This window comes from Ctenopharyngodon idella, chromosome 10, assembly GCF_019924925.1.
Source record: "Ctenopharyngodon idella isolate HZGC_01 chromosome 10, HZGC01, whole genome shotgun sequence".
NCBI lineage: Eukaryota > Metazoa > Chordata > Actinopteri > Cypriniformes > Xenocyprididae > Ctenopharyngodon > Ctenopharyngodon idella.
This window is the reverse complement of record NC_067229.1, coordinates 47058039-47079923: the sequence shown is the minus strand read 5'-3', so window position 1 is coordinate 47079923 and position 21885 is coordinate 47058039. Positions and strand designations below refer to the sequence as shown.

The following is a 21885-nucleotide window of genomic DNA, read 5'->3' as shown; positions in this document are numbered from 1 at the left end:
GAAGAAATGGACAGCACCTGAGTTAAATATATGAGTGTCACAGCAAAGGGTCTGAATACTTAGGACCATGTGATATTTCAGTTTTTCTTTTTTAATAAATCTGCAAAAATTTCAACAATTCTGTGTTTTTCTGTCAATATGGGGTGCTGTGTGTACATTAATGAGGAAAAAAAATGAACTTAAATGATTTTAGCAAATGGCTGCAATATAACAAAGAGTGAAAAATTTAAGGGGGTCTGAATACTTTCCGTACCCACTGTATATATATTACAAATATAATACATTTATACAAATGAGGTTTTTTTCATATTACAGCAACAAATATATTGTGGTTAATTTTCATCAAAATAATATCAAAATGCATAATGCAAAAAATATCTTAATGGTCCTATAATATGCAAAAAATAAATAAATAATATGAAATAGAACAGTGTTGTTATTTTTAACTAAAACTATTAGGAACCATTTTCAATCATTAAAAAAGCTAGAAAGCAAAATGTTGAAGTCTGAGATCTCAAAATAAACTCAAAGATTTCTCATCAAATGATCTGAGTTGTTATCCACATTATTTTATAGCTCTTTACTCTTACTAACAACTATTGACTCATTTGTGTTTATTTGTATTTCTCCTATATTGGACAAAGGTGATACTTGAGGTGAATCATAACTAAGATCTCCATTAAGTGCCGAAAGAGCAACCTATGAGCCTCACTTGTGTCTGTGGCAGCCTATCAAAGATAATATCTTGACAAAAACAGCTTTCTTTCCCATGTCATGTCCTGAAAATAATATACTGAAAACGTCTCCTGGAGTACAACGACTGATATGTTTTACCCAGAAGACCTCAGACCTGCATTATAAACTGGTTGAAATGGAGTTCTTCATACCTTCATGTGCAGACGGTGCATTTGAACAGTCATGGGAACCTCCGAATCCAATTGCAGTTGAGCGCTGCACAATAGAGCTATAAAGATTGAGCTGTAATGACACTACTTTCTCAACACTTACTGGAAAACTTCAATTCATTCCCTGCTGAATTCCTTCAACAGAGAAACACCTTTCAAATTTGCCAGGAGCTCGGTCAAGGTCAACAAATCTAGCTTCACAGAAACCATTCGCATTGAGAATCACCATCACAGCCTGTTTCAGCCCTGAAGATTCCCATGAGGACATTTTACAGGAGTGAATCTCATGAAACCACATCACCCCCCAAAAAAAAAAAAAATAGGAAATTAAATTTTGCATAAAGACAATTAAGTCTGTTTATATTATCTGATATATGATCTGGACATTGAGATCGAAACAAAAGGGACAAATAATGGCCATCCAAAACATGATAACAGCAATCTGATTTCTGAACAGCACAGCGAGTGAAGAGACATCATTTATCTGATAAATGTTCTTCCTACCTACAAATAATTGGCTGTTGAGCTGCAGATGAATGTGGCCATCAGCGGGAGCTTTCTGAACGGCAGCGGGATGGTGGTCCACATGCAGCGAGGCCTCTTTCACGTTGCGCTCGGCTCTCACGTGATGCCAGCGGTTGTCGTTCAGAGCGGCAGGCGTCTCAACCTTCACCTCGAAGGGACCGTTTCCCACGTCGAACGAGAAGACGACTTGATTTGGCGCTGAAAAGGGAAACCAATTTGATTGATGTTTATCATCATACTGGCAGATTGATATTTCGCTGATGTTTCATTCCAGTTAATAAGACAACTGTTCAAAAGAAATGAGACATGAGAACCATTCCAAAAGAAATCATGATGATGGCAGATGTTTGAGAATAATGCCAAAACACTGTTCTTTAAACGTCTAAAACAACTTCCAATGAATGACAAGACATCTATTCAGTGGCACTGGATGTGAGGTGAGCATCACCATCATATATAGAGCTAAAAACCCAAATCTCAATTCAAATCTCTTTAAAGGATCAGTTCACTTCAGAATTCAAATTTCCTGATAATTTACTCACCCTCATGTCATCCAATATGTTCATGTCTTTCTTTCTTCAGCCGAAAAGAAATGAAGGTTTTTGAGGAAAACAAATTCCAGGATTTTCTAGGGATCAACAGGTTGAAGATCCAAATGTCAGTTTCAGTGCAGCTTCAAAGAGCTCTACATGATCCCAGATGAGGAATAAGGGTCTTATCTGGTGAAATAATTGGTCATTTTCTAAAAAAATAAAAAAATTATATACTTTTTAACCACAAATGCTCGTCTTGCACTGCTCTGCGATGCGCCACACATTACGTAATCACTTTGGAAAGGTCATGCGTGATGTAAGCGGAAGTACCGCGGTAGGGCGAAAAACTCCATTTCATTTTCTCCTCCAACTTCAAAATAGTCCGACATCGTTGTTTTACCTTTTTTGTTTTGTAAAGGGCGTTTGACTTAGTCTTTGCCTGTTCGCTTTGTAGACACTGGGTTGGTACTTCCACCTTCGTCACGCGTGACCTCTCCAACGTGATTATGTAATGCGTGGCGCAAGACAAGCATTTGTGGTTAAAAAGTATATAATTTTTTATTTTTTTAGAAAATGACCAATCAGTTCGCTAGATAAGACCCTTATTCCTCGTCTGGGATCACGTAAAGCCCTTTGAAGTTGTACTGAAACGGCAATTTGGACCTTCAACCCGTTGAACCCCAGTGAAGTCCACTATATGGAGAAAAATCCTGGAATGTTTTCTTTAAAAACCTTCATTTCTTTTCGACTGAAGAAAGAAAGACATAAACATCTTGGATGACATGGGGGTGAGTAAATTATCAGGAAATTTTCATTCCAAAGTGAACTAATCCTTTAAGATCTCAACTGCTTCTCCCAGAAACCAACAAGATTAAATGAAGAGTCTTTTGCAGAAGTCAGGTGAAGCCTAGTCTCACGTAGTCAGACCTTCAGACTGACGGCAGAAGGTCTGGACCAATTGGCCAAGGACCACCCGAGAGGACGTCTGACTGACACGTAAAGCATCCAATCACAGTTTTTTTTTGTTCAGCGTCATGTTTAGAGGCATGAAAATGTAAAGTTGATGTCCCCACAATAACAGACTGATATGCAATTCATTCAAAAACGCCGTGCAAGATGTCCGTCACCGAACAGTTGATGGACCCCAATGACTCCCTGTTTGGTTACCCATATTCTTCAAAATATCTCCTTTTGTGTTCAACAGAAAAAAGAAATTCATACAGGTTTGGAACAACTTAAGGGTGAGTAAATGATGACAACATTTTCATTTTTTGGTGAACTACCCCTTTAAATCTAGTTCCTACATCTATGTTTCTTACTCAGTCTTCACATATGTTCAAGAATTGGCAAAACTTCAGGCTCCCGCCGCTCCATCTGCAGGATTTCACGACATCTGAATGAAGTCGTCTTGCGGCTGAGAAAGATCTGCACCTTCTGTCATGAAGTACTTCTCTAACGACAAAAAAACTCCACAAAAATGCTGATGATGTGCTACGACCTCTTTATTATTCACTGCACGCGCGGCACAGCTGACGCTCAGAGTGAGCTACAGCAAAATGCACCGCTGGAGCGTCTGTGTGGGAAATATGACACGAAAGTGAGTTGCTTTTTGGAAATGTAGATGCAAGCGTATGCGTCGTTATTAAAGGGATATTTCAGCCAGAAATGAAGATTCTGTCATCCTTTGCTCATACTCGTGTCATTCCAAACACTTTATTTCTTCTGTGGAACACAAGTGGAGATGTTTAGCTGAGTGTTCATGCTGCTCTTTTTCATATATGAAAGTGGAATGGGACGCATTGTATTCTTTTTTGGAATTCAACTTCCTTACATTCAAATTCAGACTGCAATTCTACATCCTGTTTGGTATTAATTCAAATCCAGGAAGTGAATTGTAATTTAAAAGGTGTTCTGAATGGAACGACATGTTTGCAAGTAAATCACAATTTTTCTTGAATTATTCCAGTGCGCCCCACAGCTCGGATCTCAGATGCCATTGTTTTTTCTCGAACTTCTTGCGAGTTCACGTCCTACATGAGCGGCCTCAACAGGCGCCAAACTCAGTCAGAATATAATGAGAGGTTAATTGAGCTCTTCCAGCCAAAGGATTTGTCATTATAAAGGAACAAGCGTCCGGGCGCTGTAAGGTCTTCACATGCTCTATTCTCATCCATCACATGAGCCCATTACGTCCAGGAATTTAACAGCTCTTTTATGCAGTTAAAGAGTCGCGTAATAGACAGGGACCATGTGGCGGAGGGGTATAATAAAAATCTAGACACACACCCAGAGGACATGGATTTTATAGGGTTCGGATGAACAGCAGACAGATAGTGCTCATCTAGCAGCAGTCAAACTAGATTTTACATTTTCAGAGGGAATTGAAAGTGGTGTTTGTGCATGTTTGTATTTTTAGCATTTTTTTATTCGTTTTGTTCATCTGTGTGATTTTTTAAAAAGCTGCTTTATGGTCCAGTGGGCAAAAAGAATACTATACTAAAACTCCCAATTCTCATGACTGAAATGTATCCATATATATTACATTTACAACTCCAATTAAACAGTAAAACTAGTTCTATAAATTATATATATATATATATATACATATATATATACACACACACATTACAATTGAATTTATTTTATATTATCATTCTATCAGTTCTTGCTATCCCTGGGAATCAAACCCATGACCTTGGCATTATTAGCATTATGCACTACTGTTAGAGCTACAGGAAAACACATGATTTGGGGATTCATTCATGTCTGGAGCACAAAAACAAACACTGAACTTTCATACTTCGGTTTAGGCCTCCAGATCACTATGAGTAACAGTAATCGAGATGCTTGACTTAGCAAACACTGCTAATAAAATGGCCAAAGGTCTTAAATTGATCATATAGAGGGGGTTTCACTCTGAGCGCATTGCAAACCATTGGAGCACGTCTCTACATATTGGTTCAACAGCTATTCTGCGGTAATTTCCCTGGAGAAAACCGTTTTGTGATGTCTATATTTTCAGCCGACAGCTTCTCTGGATTATTTCTCCCTTTGGTGGATAAACAAATAATCAGCAATGTCGACATCTAAGACACGTATGTAACCCCATGCAAACATGAGCACGCACACACACACACACACACACACACACACACACACACACACACACACACACACACACACACACTTCATCATTTCATCTGCTTGCCTCATTCACTACATAATCATATTGATTCTTTTGAGTGTTTTTTCATTTTGAATCATATTTCAAAAATGATTTTTTAGCACATTAAAACACCCAAATCTCATTACTTTAATGCAGTGGTTCCCAAACTTTTTAGAGTGGCGTACCCCAAGGCATTTAACATCCTTCTGCGTACCCCCTCTCTTCCACTTAGACTGCAGTCTCACCTTTTCCATTAAGGGGCAATATTTGCCAACTAAAATAAATAATGTTCGAAATAGAAAATGTTCAATAGAGAAATATGCAATGATAGTAAAAACTTTTTTTTTTTTTTTTTTTTAAATATAAGTGAAAAAGTAAAAGTAAATACTTTAAATATAAGTGACACTTTTAAATATTAAACAGTAGGTGGCGGTAAGTCACTGTCTTAATGAGTGAGCCATTGACTCATTCATTCATTCATTCATTGGCTGAATCCCAAATGGCACACTTCTATGCACTTTTGGTCTTGTGGACTTACAATGGCTGCCATGTGCGCGTGTCTGTTAATGGCACGAGACCCTAGGGTGTCCTATTCATCATTTTAGGTTTCAGAAGTGTGCTTGCGAGCGCCCCCTTTGCGGCCGATATGCGCCCTCGATGCGTACTTCAGCTGAGCCTGCAAGTCTGAGGACTTTACCGGGCAGCCAAAGAGCCATTACGTCACGAAAGAGCGGACTCAGAGGAAGACTGTGAGGGTTTAGGGTGTCATTTGGGACCGTGCCATTCAGTAACGAAGCAAGTGGCTGTATTTATGAATGGGTCATTGAAATGACACTCACGATTCGTTCAAAGCCGCAGATTCGTTCACGAAACGCCACTGTGTGTTGCAGTTCTGCTGTGGCTTTCATTGGAACTATTATTTTGTTGCAAAACAGAGCAAATAGTAACATAATTTTAATTTTGGGGTGAACTATCCCTATAAAGCAACACTATGTAGTTTTTCAACCTTAAAATAATGTCTCTAAATTTATTTCAGTGGTAGAACAACTCTTAACCGGATTCTACTGTCGCTACTACCTGAGCAGCCTCCTAGCAGCTACAAAAACACTCTGCAAGTTTCATGTTCGTTTCGGTTCACACAGCCCTGCCCATCCTCTGCCAGTGGAAGAGTGTGACCTGCTTTACGGCCTATGTCACATATTTTACTCGTAGCCCGGGTGGAGTTAGCCAGCAGCTAACTATAAGACGAAACGATCTAATATGCAAGTCTCAAAACCATGCAGCATATATTACACCCTTTACAAACAATGCTACATACGAACTATGCAAGCACTGCTGCAAGCACTGCTGTCACTTTAAGACCTGCAAACATCTAATATACAGACACGCATCTTTCTCTCAACTGTTTACTTTCACTTAAGACATAATCGACTGTGTTTATGTGAACCTTGTGTGTTTTTGACAGTATTAACACAATAAGATGTGAAAGATAACTTAGTCCAGCAATCACACACTGTTTGACAGGCTGAAGAGCAGAAAAGCACATGTCAGAACAGCACGCAAACAAAATGTTTAACCAGCAAGGCTTTAAAACACATGCAAATAATGAACTTTCATGATTGCGAATAACTACAGTGTCCCGTGAGTGCAACTCTACCTCTGCTTTAACATGAGATGTGAATGTATGTCGCGTTGTACAGTATACTGGGACGGAGGCACTTGAATTGCAAATTATAGAATGTGTAATGTAGCACGATATTAGGATATTTCTTCAAGAGCAGACTGTGGAGACATTTTAATCATCCACGATCAAAAATCGTGATAACACACACCCTACAGATTTGAAAGATGGTGTTAAGTGGTGTTACCAAGTTCCTCATACTGCAGCCTCACTTCACCACTCACCCTGTTAAAGTGTGAAATCTGACACCAGCATTGCAAGTGTGGCTATTTACTCATTGCATAGTGATTGGATATTTACTTATCTCAGCAAGTACTCTCACGGGCACTCACAAACAGAGCCAATTCAGAGAGAAATAAAACGCACTGAAATTATTTCAATGCAAAACCGAAAAACAAACGCAATTCACAAGCGCATATTGAACGGTGGATGTCGTACCAATCGGATCAATATTATATTGAGAATTTTGGCATCCCTAGTGTGGATATTTGGAAAAAAATTGCATTCTTGCTCGAATAATATATTAACAACATTAAAAACAAGAACTCACACAGGGTATGTTTCTGTATCGAAGAGAGTTTGAGTCTTAAATCGATCTCTATGCACACAGTGTGTGTCTATATTTGTTCTTCATGCTAGTAGTGCAAAATCTTCACTTTTACAAAGGTACATTGTCGAGAACGGCAGTAATGTGATTTGCTAAAGCAGATACTCTGCAGGCAACCTATCATACGCACGCTGCTCGTGTGGATGCAGTCAGTTTTGACTGCAAAAGATGAGGTAATTTGATTGGATGTCATGTATTTGACCTTTTATGGCATTTTGCCTGTTAGAAATACATGCTCAGTTTTAATGTTATTTTAAGGTGGGGTAGAATTAAATGAATGGCAAAAAAAGATTTATATATATAATATATATATATAATATATCAAAAATCTTAATTATATATATATATATATATATATATATATTTAAGATATATAAAATATATCAAAAATCTTAATTACCCAATACCAAAATATCTTAATGATCCTTAAAAAAAATAGAAGAAAAAAACTGTCTTTAAGCTGCAAGGTCGAACGCACTCACAGCTCAGTTCGATCCGAATGAAGTCTTTGATCCCCAGGTTTTCCAGGAACACTCCTGATGAAGAGCTGGTTTTAAACAGGAAGGAGATATCGGCACTCAGCTCCCCGTGGAACGTGGGAAAGTGCAGGTATGACGTCTCCTTGTTGAAGTAGGCAGCGTTCCAGAAGTTACCTGGAGAAAACATTTACAGTAGCACATTTATAGAGTTCGCCGGGAACAACGTCATGGTTTTCATTAAGCACAACTGCAATTGGGTGCCAATCTACCCAGAGCCGGTCTGACAGGATGACAGGGTAAGTGCTTACAGTGTGATTAGAGCGGCTGATATTAAATCCGTGCGGTACTTACTGTCTCCGTAACACTGCAGGGGACCAACTCTGTAGGCCGCTTCTGAACCCGATCTGCTGATGTCACCCACAGCCAGCGCTGCGACTGGCAAATGCTCTTTATGGGACAGCATGCCGGAGTCATTAGACCTGTCAAACATCACAAAACAGCAGCTTTGTACATTTGAGAACAACACATCTTCATTTCATGCAAACTGTGAAGAACATAATAACTGTCAAGAACATGCCCAGGTCATATTTCACCCATAAATCAAAAGATGATTTTTTTTGTACATTGTAACATTATTGCATTGCAAGCACATTTCCCAATCCCAATAATGTGGAAAAAAAGTAAAGTTAAAAATAGAAGCAAAATTGCAAAGCTTCACTTGTTTATAGCATGATGGTGCCATTAGTTTTGTATAGAAGCTTTTTTCCCACTACGGATTAAACAATAAAAAAGGTAATTGCAACTTTTTATCTTGCAATTCTGACTTTATTACTCAATATTGAGAGTTATAAAGTCATAATTGTGAGATAAACTCGCAATTGTGGGATAAAAAGTCACAATTGCCTTTTTCGTTTTTTATTCCATGTCTGAAACTTAGCTTCCGTAGTTTTGTAATATATATTGATTTTTATAATAAAAAACAAGTCTAGTGTCTAGATGGTAGTTCTGTGTCAAATATAAAATATTTACTGCATAAACATATTTTAATATTTTTTGGTCCTTTGGCAATATTCAGTATGCATCTCAATGTCCATGTTTTTGCGTTAAATGACTTGTTGCCAATTAGTTGATTAAAATTGTACATTTTAAATACAGTAATATTTACAGTTCATTAAAACAGTTTAATATGTGAAGAATGCCATGCAGAGATTTCTGTGAGCATTGTTGATTGATGAAATCAGAGATTTGAAAAAATTCATTGAATCAGGCAGATTGATTTGATTCAGCTGAGGCTGAGAAATTTAAATCAAATTTACCAAGTCTAAATGAGACAGTTTCAAACATGAAAACATCTTGATGCATTACAGTTATGAGAATTTGGAGGGTTTGAATGTGTGCAGCTGCCATTACATAATGTTACAATGCACAAAAATCTGAAAATTGGCTTCATTTTCTTTATATACAATATAACTTTCTTTTGACTTGAAATATGAACCGGACGTGTTGCTGACAGTCATGTGAGTGTGTGTAGAAAAGACCTGTTCACAACAAGGACAATAACTATAACAATAAAGATATAGATCTAAAAAACATTCTAAATGTAAAACAATAGCAAGAGTTCACACCACAACTATAATAATAACAACAGAGAGGAACAATATCGTTGGAATCACTTTCAGAATGATTTTTTTCCAGCTGATGAACAATAAAAACATTGACAGCCATTCAGAATCCATCCTGGAAAGAGCTCGAGCATTTAAAGCGGCAGACGACAAAACTGCAGCACGTGCTTATAATAAACAAAACAATACTGTGTGTTAGTTATCGTTATAGTTATCGTTTTTGATTGTGAACAGGCCTTAAGGGTGTGTTCACACTTGGCATGTCTGGTTCGAACTTAAAATTAACTTTGGTGTGATTCCTCTGTTAGTGCGGTTCATGTGAACGCTGCCATCTGAACCCTGGTGCACACTAAACAAGTGGACCTAGACTCCTGAAGAGGTGGGACCAAATGACTCTAGTGTGGTTCGACTGAAATATGAACGCAACATGGACCAAAGACATCTAAACAAACCAAAAACAGCATGTGATGTCACAAGTATAGCTGATTCCTCTAATCTTAGGAGCTTACAGTTCGTTGCCGATTACAATTCGGTTCTGAACCACGTCTCCTCACAGCATATCATCGTTTGTGTGTAATGGAGGAATTCCTACCACTGTTTTGACTCCTTTACACCTTTTATAAGCTCTTCATGAGTTCTCAGCTAGCAAAAATACCATCATGTGTACTCACGTACAGTCAGCGCATTTAGCCCAGCACACAGCATTGCCTTGGATGTTCGGTAAGTACTGTCGCAAAATATGTCATAAAAGCCAGGATTTTTTTTTTTTTTTTTACCTTTAGGTTTGGTGTGAATGCTAAGCAAACCAGGACTAAATGTATCATTTTATTTTTTGGTACAGAACATAAGAAGCAAAAGAACGAACACAGTCTGGTGTCGTACCACTCTTTGCTGTCGGCATCACAGTTACAGAAGTGTTCAGGATGCACACAGTTATCCTGAAGCCCACAGGCACACTGCTGGCTGCCCGGCACCGCTCCGCCCCAGTACATGTGTGCTTCACCTGCCCTGCCCAGCCACCAGGTGAAGGGGGTGCCATCTGTAACAACACAAACACAGAGCGTCCATAATGAGACTGATGCAACCGCTCTACAAAATGATGCTTAGACACTGAAATGAGATGAGATTTTTGGAATACATTTTTGGGGCACAATTTGACACATTTTGAAATAAAATGTGAGATTACTGGGGTCTTTTTCACATGAGAAACATCTGAGAAGCAGGTAATGAGATGTGTCTTACGGAACCTTGTTTCCACCACTGAATAAAACATAAAAAGATGTAAATGTGACTTTTTATCTCACAATTCTGACTTTTTTCCCCCTCAGAATTGCACCTTTATATCACGCAATTCTGAGAAAAGAAGTCAGAATTGTGAGATATAAACTTGCAATTGTGAGAAAAAAGTCAGAATTGTGAGATACAAACTCAATGGTGAGGAAAAAAGTCCAAATTGTGAGATAAAAACTCGCAATTGTGAGAAAAAAGTCAGAATTGCAATATATAAACTCACAATTACAAGAAAAAAAGTCAGAATTGCAATATATAAACTCACAATTACAAGAAAAAAAGTCAGAATTGGGAGATATAAACACAATTGTGAGAAAAAAGTCAGAATTGCGAGATATAAACTTGCAATTGTGAGAAAAAAGGCAGAATTGTGAAATATAAACTCGCAATTGTGAGAAAAAAGTCAGAGTTGTTAGATATAAATTCGCAATTACAAGAAAAAAGTCAGAATTGGGAGATATAAGTTCGAAATTGTGAGAAAAAAAATCAGAATTGCGAGATTTAAACTTACAATTGTTAGAAAAAAGTCAGAATTGTGCGATATAAACTCAATTGTGAGAAAAAAGTCAGAATTGCGAGATATAAACTCAATTGTGAGAAAAAAGTCAGAATTGCGAGATATAAACTCAATTGTGAGAAAAAAGTCAGAATTGCAATATATAAACTCACAATTGCGAGAAAAAATTCAGAATTGCAATATATAAACTCGAAATTGTGAGAAAAAAGTCAGTTGTTAGATATAAACTCGCAATTACAAGAAAAAAGTCAGAATTGGGAGATATAAGTTCGAAATTGTGAGAAAAAAAGTCAGAATTGTGAGATTTAAACTTGCAATTGTGAGAAAAAAGTCAAAATTGTGCGATATAAACTCAATTGTGAAAAAAAAAAGTCAGAATTGTGAAATATAAACTCGCAATTGTGAGAAAAAAGTCAGAATTGCAATATATAAACTCGAAATTGTGAGAAAAAAGTCAGAGTTGCAAGATATAAACTCGCAATTACAAGAAAAAAGTCAGAATTGGGAGATATAAACTCGAAATTGTAAGAAAAAAAGTCAGAATTGCGAGATTTAAACTCGAAATTTTAAGAAAAAAGTCAGAAATTGTGAGATATAAACACAATAAGAGAAAAAAAGTCAGAATTGATTGTGAGAAAAAAGTCAGAATTGCGAGATTTAAACTTGCAATTGTGAGAAAAAAGTCAGAATTGTGCGATATAAACTCAATTGTGAGAAAAAAAAAAGTCAGAATTGTGAAATATAAACTCGCAATTGTGAGAAAAAAGTCAGAATTGTGAAATATAAACTCGCAATTGTGAGAAAAAAGTCAGAATTGTGAGATATAAACTCAATTGCAAGAAAAAAAGTCAGAATTGCGAGATATAAACTCGCAATTATCTTTTAAATAATTTTATTCCTTTGCAGAAACAAGCTTCCATAGTTTATACTAAAGTTCTTTTAAAGGAAATAAAAAATAGACACAAATGGGTCAATAGTTTAGATCATTTCACCCTGAATTTGATAAGAAATGTTCGAGTTCATTTCGAGATGAATGACTTTAGGATCTTAGCAAATCTGAGCCCAATTTGACACATTTTGAGATGATGTGTGTGATTACTGTGGTCTTTTTCTCATGACAAACATCCAAGAAGCAGGCTCTATTTGCTCTACATTTAATCTCATTTCTGTCTAATAGAAAGAATTGAGATGTTAAAGAGATCTCATGTGTGATTTTTCACTTCTAGACGATCACACTCCCGCACCCGTCGTCCTCTAAATGCATCTGTCCAGGTTTAATCGAGATGAGCGTGTTATTTTCATTACCACTCACCTGACATTTCCAACATTTCTTATTTACGCCTGACACCGTGCTCTCCTCATCTCATCAAGAACTCCGATAATGAGACAACTAATGGACGCAATTACTGTGGGTGCGGAGAGCGTCGATGTTTCGTGTTTATTTGAGAGACTACGAGAACCGTTATCACTCGACCTGTGATAGATAGACACTGTACAAAACGCCCATGACAAACCCACACAAACAAACAAACAAACAAACAAACATGATAAAAGCACTTCAAAGGTACAAATGCACATGAATAATGTACTCTAAAGGTGCCTTTCAATTAATTTAAAGCCAAAAAAAGCAGGGGGGGGGGTGGAATATGACTCGATATAAACTGTCCGTAACAGAGTATAACAATCAATTTGTGCCGTTTGCTTAAGCGTCATGCGAGAGTCTGCAGATGGAGCGAGGTTTTAATAAGCCTGACCTTTCATATGGAGGGGGCGATCGATATTCCTAATAAAAAGGGCTTACCTGGTGTGTTCAAGAGCCGTGACTTTTTGCAGTGGTAGGAGAGTTCCTGCTCGCAGTACTCCGCCTGGGTAATTATCGCCTGGATCTGCTCCGCGTCGGCGGAATAGTTAAAGTGGGCTAAATGCTGATTTATCCCCGAGGACGTTTTTAATTTGGTGAGCTCCGTGTTATTGTGTTGTATCACCATCCATGCTTTATCTGCAGGGACAAGAGGGATTCAAACAATGAAAAGGCCAAAATGACACACTCTGCAGGACTGTTTTAGCTCAGGGCGTTGCTGATTTTCACCTATGCAACAGTCACATGACCTTCAAAAAGTCACAGGAAGTTCATAAAAAAACCCAAAGCATGTGATATCTACTAAACAATCATGAAATTAGAGGTTCTTGTGTTCAAAGAATCTTTATCAAGTTTATGGTTCTTTATTATTATTGGAGATTATTGATGTTTCATTTTAGGTTCTTCATAATGACTATTATGTTAAAATCAACATGAAACGACATTTTCAACCCATTTTACTTTTGCAATGTGACACGACACAGCGTTGTTATCGTAAACAAAAACTAAAACTGAATTTATTACAAAACATTTTCCTTAATTGAAATAAAATAATATAAATATAAATATTAGATAATTTTTTTATAAGAATATGAGGCTTTTTTTCAGCAGCTAACTGAAATAAAATAAGTTGAAGTACTAAAGTTACTAAAACTATAACTGAAATAAAAACTAATTAGAATAATTTAAACCCCAAAAACTAGTTAAAAAATGGCAAAAATGCTAAAAAATATTACTAAAAAGTTATTTTTAAAATGTTTTATATATAAACTGTAATAAATAATGTTAATAAAAAACAAATTGTTTAGTAAAATGAACAAAAAATGAAAATAGATATAAAAAAAAACATATATATATATAAAAAATGAAAACATATAAATTAAAATAAAGTCTGAAATAATACTAATGTGAAATACGATACTGAATGAGGGAAAAAATGAAACCATTGGGAATTCATTGGCTGTAAACCCGAATAAGTTGGCAAAACTCAAATTAATTGAGTCAATCGGTTACATCAAAATGTTTAAGTTAAGAAATTCAAAGTTTAAGTCAGCATTTTAGCATTTACTTTCCCCTTCGAGTGCCACAGGCATAGCTTGTTGGAAAATAATAGAACTCCCAGCCCAGTTTCAGTTAATCTTGGTAAACTTAAGTTTGTCTAAATTAATAGAAATTAGTTAATAAAACTCAAAACAATGAAACAGTTCAGTTTACTTAAAATACACTATATTGCCAAAAGTATTGGGACACCCCTCCAAATCATTGAATTCAGGTGTTCCAATCACTTCCATGGCCACAGGTGTATAAAATCAAGCACCTAGGCATGCAGACTGCTTCTACAAACATTTGTGAAAGAATGGGTCACTCTCAGGAGCTCAGTGAATTCAAGCGTGGCACCGTGATAGGTTGCCACCTGTGCAATAAGTCCATTCGTGAAATTTCCTCACTACTAAATATTCCACGGTCAACTGTCAGTGGTATCATAACAAAGTGGAAGCAATTGGGAACAACAGCAACTCACGTAAAATCACAGAGCGGGGTCAGCGCATGCTGAGGCGCACAGTGCGCAGAAGTCGCCAACTTTCTGCAGAGTCAATAGCTACAGACCTCCAAACTTCGTGTGGCCTTCAGATTAGCTCAAGAACAGTGCGTAGAGAGCTTCATGGAATGGGTTTCCATGGCCGAGCAGCTGCATCCAAGTCTTACATCACCAAGTGCAATGCAGAGAGTCGGATGCAGTGGTGTAAAGCACGCCGCCACTGGACTCTAGAGCAGTGGAGACATGTTCTCTGGAGTGACGAATCACGCTTCTCTGTCTGGCAATCTGATGGACAAGTCTGGGTTTGGCGGTTGCCAGGAGAACGGAACTTGCCTGACTGCATTGTGCCAAGTGTAAAGTTTGGTGGAGGGGGGATTATGGTGTGGGGTTGTTTTTCAGGGGTTGGGCTTGGCCCCTTAGTTCCAGTGAAAGGAACTCTTAATGCTTCAGCATACCAAGACATTTTGGACAATTTCATGCTCCCAACCTTGTGGGAACAGTTTGGGGATGGCCCCTTCCTGTTCCAACATGACTGTGCACCAGTGCACAAAGCAAGGTCCATAAAGACATGGATGAGCGAGCTTGGTGTGGAGGAACTTGACTGGCCTGCACAGAGTCCTGACCTCAACCCGATAGAACACCTTTGGGATGAATTAGAGCGGAGACTGCGAGCCAGGCCTTCTCTCCAACATCACTGCCTGACCTCACAAATGCGCTTCTAGAAGAATGGTCAAAAATTGCCATAAACACACTCCTAAACCTTGTGGAAAGCCTTCCCAGAAGAGTTGAGGTTGTTATAGCTGCAAAGGATGGGCCAACTCCATATTAAACCCTACGGATTAAGAATGGGATGTCATTAAAGTTCATGTGCACGTAAAGGCAGGCATCCCAAAACTTTTGGCAATATAGTGTATGTCCGTTCTGTGAACCCAAAAGAAAAAGAAAGTGCTAAATACACATAAAAGTTAATTTGACTGAATTAAGTAGTTTAATTTAAGTTTGTCCTGCTCAAACTAATTAATTATTTTGAACATTAGTTTACAACTTATGAAGTAAAGATTTTTTTCTTTAGAATAACATGCACTGATGAATCATGCACAATAAGATGAGCAATGTGTACTAATAAGGATGTAAAAAGAGTCAATATGGATTTCATATCGAGTTTAACAAAGGAAAAGTGAAGATCTAAAGGTAATGTGATGGTTTTCTAAGAAACCATAGCACTTCAAAAGCTTGTTCTATTGCATCAGGCTGTAAAGCCCTTTTAAAACTTTATTTGTAAGAGCACACATCGCACAGACATGCTCAAAGGTTGATCTGTCGGGTTCTTCTAAAGTGTTTTTTTCCACGAGTGTCACAGCTGACTTCCTCCGCGGGGTGTGACACGGTGCGTGAAGGATCAAAAGCTGTGGATTAAAGTCCCAATTACGGAGTGTTTAAAGGGATTTAATCACTTTGGATACGCTGCGTGAGATTCACCTGACATGTTGCAGTAGATTAGTTGAGGTTTGATGGGGCCGCTTCCATCCACGTCTATGTAGTAAAAGCCAGACGTGTTTCCTTTGTGTTTGTACGCCTCACACGACGCTTCATAAACGGCTGTAAACACAGAAGTATTAGGTTAATCAAACACAGAAGAAGTTTTCAAAATGCATGTGTGGAGAGATAATGAGGTGAGGCTGTTCTCTTTCAGAGCTGTGAATAATAACAGTAACATACATAAACGAGTGCGCATTCACACTGTCTGTCTACAGATGAAGTTGTGACCAGTTCATGCAACATGTGTGAAAATGCGGCTCACATAAAAACATCACTTTTTTTCACACCCTGTAAATGTTATGACGTGTTAAACAGGATGGTAAGATTCCAGTCAAGCTGCCCTTTAGAAAATATAGTTAGCTACCAGAAAAATGACACCAAGATCTTTATATAATTATTTTATCACAAAAATTAGTATTTATCTGGCACAAAACAAGTAGGGTGGCAGCATTAAAACTAATAAATAAATACACAAATTTACACAAAACATTACTAACAAAACACTAATTTAAATGACTGAATCAGTAGTGGGCAAAAGTGATGTCTGGCCAAGGAAAATTGACATTTGACCTTTGTTCAAATATTATTAAAAATTAGTTAAAGATTTTGTAAGCATAATGCATAGTTGTTCTTGGAGTCGATTGTTTTATTTGTGATAACGTAATGAAGTATGCCAAATTGTGCAACATAATTTTTGTCCAGGCTGTCATACAACACATGCAAAAACAAGAGAGAACTAACAAAATATTAATAACTGATTATGTTGTAGTCAATGTATACTTTTTCCTGTGAGCTTTTTGCTTTTCTATGCATTTTTTTCACAGTAAAATGAAACCTAAAGGTGTCATTTGTATGGAAGCTTGTTTCCGCCATGAAATAAAAAATAAAGAAGGTAATCGCAACTTTTTATCTCACAATTCTGACTTTTTTTCTCGCAATTGCAAGTTTATATCTCACAATTCTGAGAAAAAAGTTAGAATTGCGAGTTTATATCTCACAATTCTTACTTTATAAGACGCAATTGCGGGTTTATATCATGTAATTCTGTCTTATTAACTCGCAATTGTGAGTTTATATCTCGCAATTCTTAGAAAAAAAGTCAGAATTGAGACTTTATTTCTCACAAATCTGACTTTATAATTCGCAATCAGTGCTTGACATTAAAGGGTTAGTTCACCCAAAAATGAAGATTAAGATATTACACAAATTAAGATATTTTTGTTGAAATCCAATGGCTCAATGAGGCCTCCATAGCCAGCAATGACATTTCCTCTCTCAAGATCCATTAATGTACTAAAAACATATTTAAATCAGTTCATGTGAGTACAGTGGTTCAATATTAATATTATAAAGCGGCGAGAATATTTTTGGTGCGCCAAAAAAACAAAATAACGACTTATATGACGCTTCGGAGCGTTATGAATCTTTTGTGTTGAATCAGCAGTTCGGAGCGCCAAAGTCACGTGATTTCAGCAGTTTACCGGTTTGACACGCGATTCGAATCATGACACAAAAGATTCATAACGCTCCGAAGCTTCCTGAAGCAGTGTTTTGAAATCGTTATTTTGTTTTTTTGGCGCACCAAAAATATACTCGTCGCTTTATAATATTAATACGTGGCGGGTTGAATATAATTTCAGCCTACAGCCTAATCAATGGTAGCCAAGCTCATTGTAGTACAAAATTACAATCCAATCACAATTCGTTATTGATTAACTTGCAGTTAGTGAAGGCGGGATAGGCGGAATCGCACTGAATGACACACAACAGAAACGCTCTCTCTCTCTTTCGTGCGCGCAATCAGATCTCCTTGCGCCTGAGTAGTCAAATACACACACACAGATGTCAAAATGCCCATCGTGTGGAGTATCTCACGTGAATACAGTCGGTTAAGTGGGCGTAAACAGGTGGGTAAAAACTGGATGTGTGTCAGTATATTACGTCCATGCATTCAGCAGCCCAATTAAATACATGTCTGTCATTAATGTTAATTAAACAACAAAAGATGCTAAATAAATGTATACATGTTAAATAAACCTACTGTATCTGAAAACGAGTTTAGGCTATTTAATTTACTACTGTATTTGTAATTTGCAAATTTTCTTCTTTGTTCTTTTTATATAGCCTAACAAAAATAGCTTATAAAATTATAAAATTTATCATATTATGGTCATATTACCCGCCCTGCTCGCAATTGTGAGTTTAAATCTCGCAATTCTGACTTTGCGAATTGCGAGATAAAAAGCCACAATTACCTTTTTTATTTTTTTTATTTAGTGGCGGAAACAAGCTTCCATACATTTGCCCAAAAATTTTGTCAGATAAACACCGTAACCAAGTTTAGTGTTTTGTTCTTCCCTATTTAAAAAATATAAAATATTTTCCTCATATTTTGATGGTTTAATTGAATATGTAGGATCATTAAAAACAAATATCCCCACCAGACATCACTTTTGACCACTACTGTAGGTGTGGATGTGTTTATCATTAATTGCATTAATAGTTTGCATAAGTCATTTTGCAGCCTACAGCAGTTTTAATAACCTTTTTGTACTGAATAGGACATTTTGTTTTCTGAAACACATATTTTCATCGCATACTGAGCACTTTTATCCCAGAAAAGCAAGGAAAATTGAATTCCTCATGATATGAGGCCTGTAAAGAAACAATATAAAATATGACACAAGGTCAGGCGCTCATTAGCCGCAGAGGTTGAGTTTTACACCCTTATGGATTTACACCAAGTCTTAAATGAAGTGAAAAGGCCTGTTTTGGTCCCATAAAAGAGTGTGGAATAGATTTCGGCTGAAATTAAGCACATGTCACTCAAATGTTTAATGGTGGCAGCATTTAAGACGCTCACACTTGAGCTGTTTTAAAGGGTGAGCATTATTGAGAGGGACTTTATAGTGCGACCTCATAATTAGATCTCATATAAAGCTGCTGTCAGTCAGAGGAGTGTTTGGAGGTTTATAAATGGAAGAACATTTCTGCACAGTAGCTGAATATATCTGCACACTCACTGATCTATAATAGCAAACAACAACACGTTTTTATGTGTATTCTACGTTTAGTAATCATTTAGTAAGATGTTTAGGGGAAAGTGGATTACTATAATAGGTTTCGCTTTCAAGGAAAATAATTAATCAGAATAGCAAATAAAAAAAAATAAAAAAAATCTAATGTAATATATATTTTTTAAATAATGTTTACTATATAATATATGCAATATGTGGAAGAGTATAAATGTACAGTATGTAACTGTATAGATTTTTTTATTTTTTATTATTGCTTTTCTGGGCTTGGGATCAGGTTCTTATGACGCTTTATTAGTTCACAAACTCAAATCTGTCCATAAAAATAATTCTCCTCTATCTCTTGCATATGAAATAAGCAGACTGAAATAAACAGATTGAAACAAACAGATTGCATATAGACTGTAATTATTTTCCTTGAAAGTGAAACCTACAGTAATCCATTTCCCCTCTAACCACCTTAATTGATAGTTATCTTCCCCCATTTGCATTACATCATGAAATCAGAGCTAAACAGATGCAGAAGGTCATAATTAAAGCTGCTCTGTTTGCATGCAATATTTATGGCAGCAGACTTCAGATGAATCACTGCCTTCGCTTTATAACACAAATACACTAGGTGGGAAGTTTTATTCAACGGATATGTCACACAAAATTAAGTGGACAATATATGATTCTGATTATTTGCTCTGAATGCAATATTTGCGTAATAGTACAAAATATATTGTTTTGAATCTGTCACAATGAATGTGAGCCAAAGAGAAAGTTTGTAGTGAGTTCAAACTCAAATATAACACAGTTACAACATACTATGTGATCTGTGTCATAATGAAGTGAGTTACACAACCATGTCCGCATCCAGCCTTCACGGTCGTTCCACACTAATTCAATTTTCATTAAAAGTTCGAAACAACGCAGATAAGAAAGTGCATCTACATACTCATTTAAACACTTTACTGGCTCGTGTCTGCTGAGGAATATTAGCAGATGAACTCTAGATCCAGCGCTAATTGACAGGGAACGTTCTGGACGTATTTTATCAACGAAGAGTTAAGCAGTATTGAGGAACAACAAATTCAAAGTAGATACTAACTGCATGAAAGTAACTTTTTTATGTTTTTGAAATAAATATTTAGGTAAATACTGCTGTTTGTCACCTACATTACTGGCCGAAGGTGATGTCCGGAGGGGATATTTATTTTTAATGACCCTACAAGTTCAATTAAACCATCAAAATATGAGGAAAATATTTTATATTTTTTAAATATTTAAATATGAAGGAAGAACAAAACACTAAACTTGGTTAAGGTATTGATCTGACAAAATTATTTGGCAAAAAAGGCAAATAAAAAAGGCATAGAAAAACAAAAAGCTCACAGGAAAAATATTTCATTTGGTTCTCTCTTGTTTAAAACTTGCAAAAGCATGTGTTCATAATTTCTTTGCCTGGACAAAAAATATGTTATTTCCTGACCAAATAAAACAATTGACTCCAAGCACAAGTACGCAATATGCTTACAAAATCAAAATCAAAAATTTAATAATATTTTTATATAGGGTGAAGATGTCAATTTTCCTATTGGCCGGACATTTCTGATGTATATTCACACTGAATAGACACTGCTCAAAAAAATTAAAGGAACACTTTTTAATCAGAGAATAGCATCAAGTCAGTTAAACCTGTGGGATACTGATCTGGTCAGTTAAGTAGCAGAGGGGGTTGTTAATCAGTTTCAGCTGCTTTGGTGTTAATGAAATTAACAACAGGTGCACTAGATGGGTAACAATGAGACGACCACAAAACAGGAATGGTTTTACAGGTGGAGGCCACGGACATTTTTTCCCTACTCATCTTTTCTGACTGTTTTTCACTAGTTTTGCATTTGGCTAGGGTCAGTGTCACTACTGGTAGCATGAGGCGATACCTGGACCCTACAGAGGTTGCACAGGCAGTCCAATTCCTCCAGGATGGCACATCAATACGTGCCATTGCCAGAAGGTTTGCTGTGTCTCCCAGCACAGTCTCAAGAGCATGGAGGAGATTCCAGGATACAGGCAGTTACTCTAGGAGAGCAGGGCCATAGAAGGTCCGGTATCTGCTCCTTTGTGCAAGGAGGAACAGGATGAGCACTGCCAGAGCCCTACAAAATGACCTCCAGCAGGCCACTGGTGTGAATGTCTCTGACCGAACAATCAGAAACAGACTTCATGAAGGTGGCCTGAGGGCCCAACGTCCTCTAGTGGGCCCTGTGCTCACTGCCCGGCACCGTGGAGCTCGAATGGCATTTGCCATTGAACACCAGAATTGGCAGGTCCGCCACCGGCGCCCTGTGCTTTTCACAGATGAGAACAGGCTCACCCTGAGCACGTGACAGACGTGAAAGATTCTGGAGAAGCCGTGGAGAATGTTATGCTGCCTGTAACATTGTTCAGCATGACCATTTTGGTGGTGGGTCAGTGATGATCTGGGGAGGCATATCCATGGAGGGACGCACAGACCTCTACAGGCTAGACAAGGGCACCCTGACTGCCATTAGGTATCGGGATGAAATCCTTGGACCCATTGTCAGACCCTACACTGGTGCAGT

General features: G+C 37.2%; 1 protein-coding gene across 3 annotated transcripts in view; it reads right to left on the bottom strand.

Annotated features, from left to right (window-relative positions):
- The window catches only part of cntnap3 (contactin associated protein family member 3), a 122765-nt gene that overhangs the window by 22201 nt on the left and 78679 nt on the right, over window positions 1-21885 (bottom strand). For all 3 annotated transcript variants that reach the window (XM_051909751.1, XM_051909753.1, XM_051909754.1), the window contains exons 12-17: window positions 16203-16322; window positions 13127-13324; window positions 10401-10557; window positions 8248-8375; window positions 7900-8070; window positions 1410-1628 (exon numbers count right to left, since the gene is read on the bottom strand). In XM_051909751.1, coding sequence (XP_051765711.1) covers window positions 1410-1628; window positions 7900-8070; window positions 8248-8375; window positions 10401-10557; window positions 13127-13324; window positions 16203-16322 — 993 coding nt within the window. The remainder of the gene's footprint in view (window positions 1-1409; window positions 1629-7899; window positions 8071-8247; window positions 8376-10400; window positions 10558-13126; window positions 13325-16202; window positions 16323-21885) is intronic.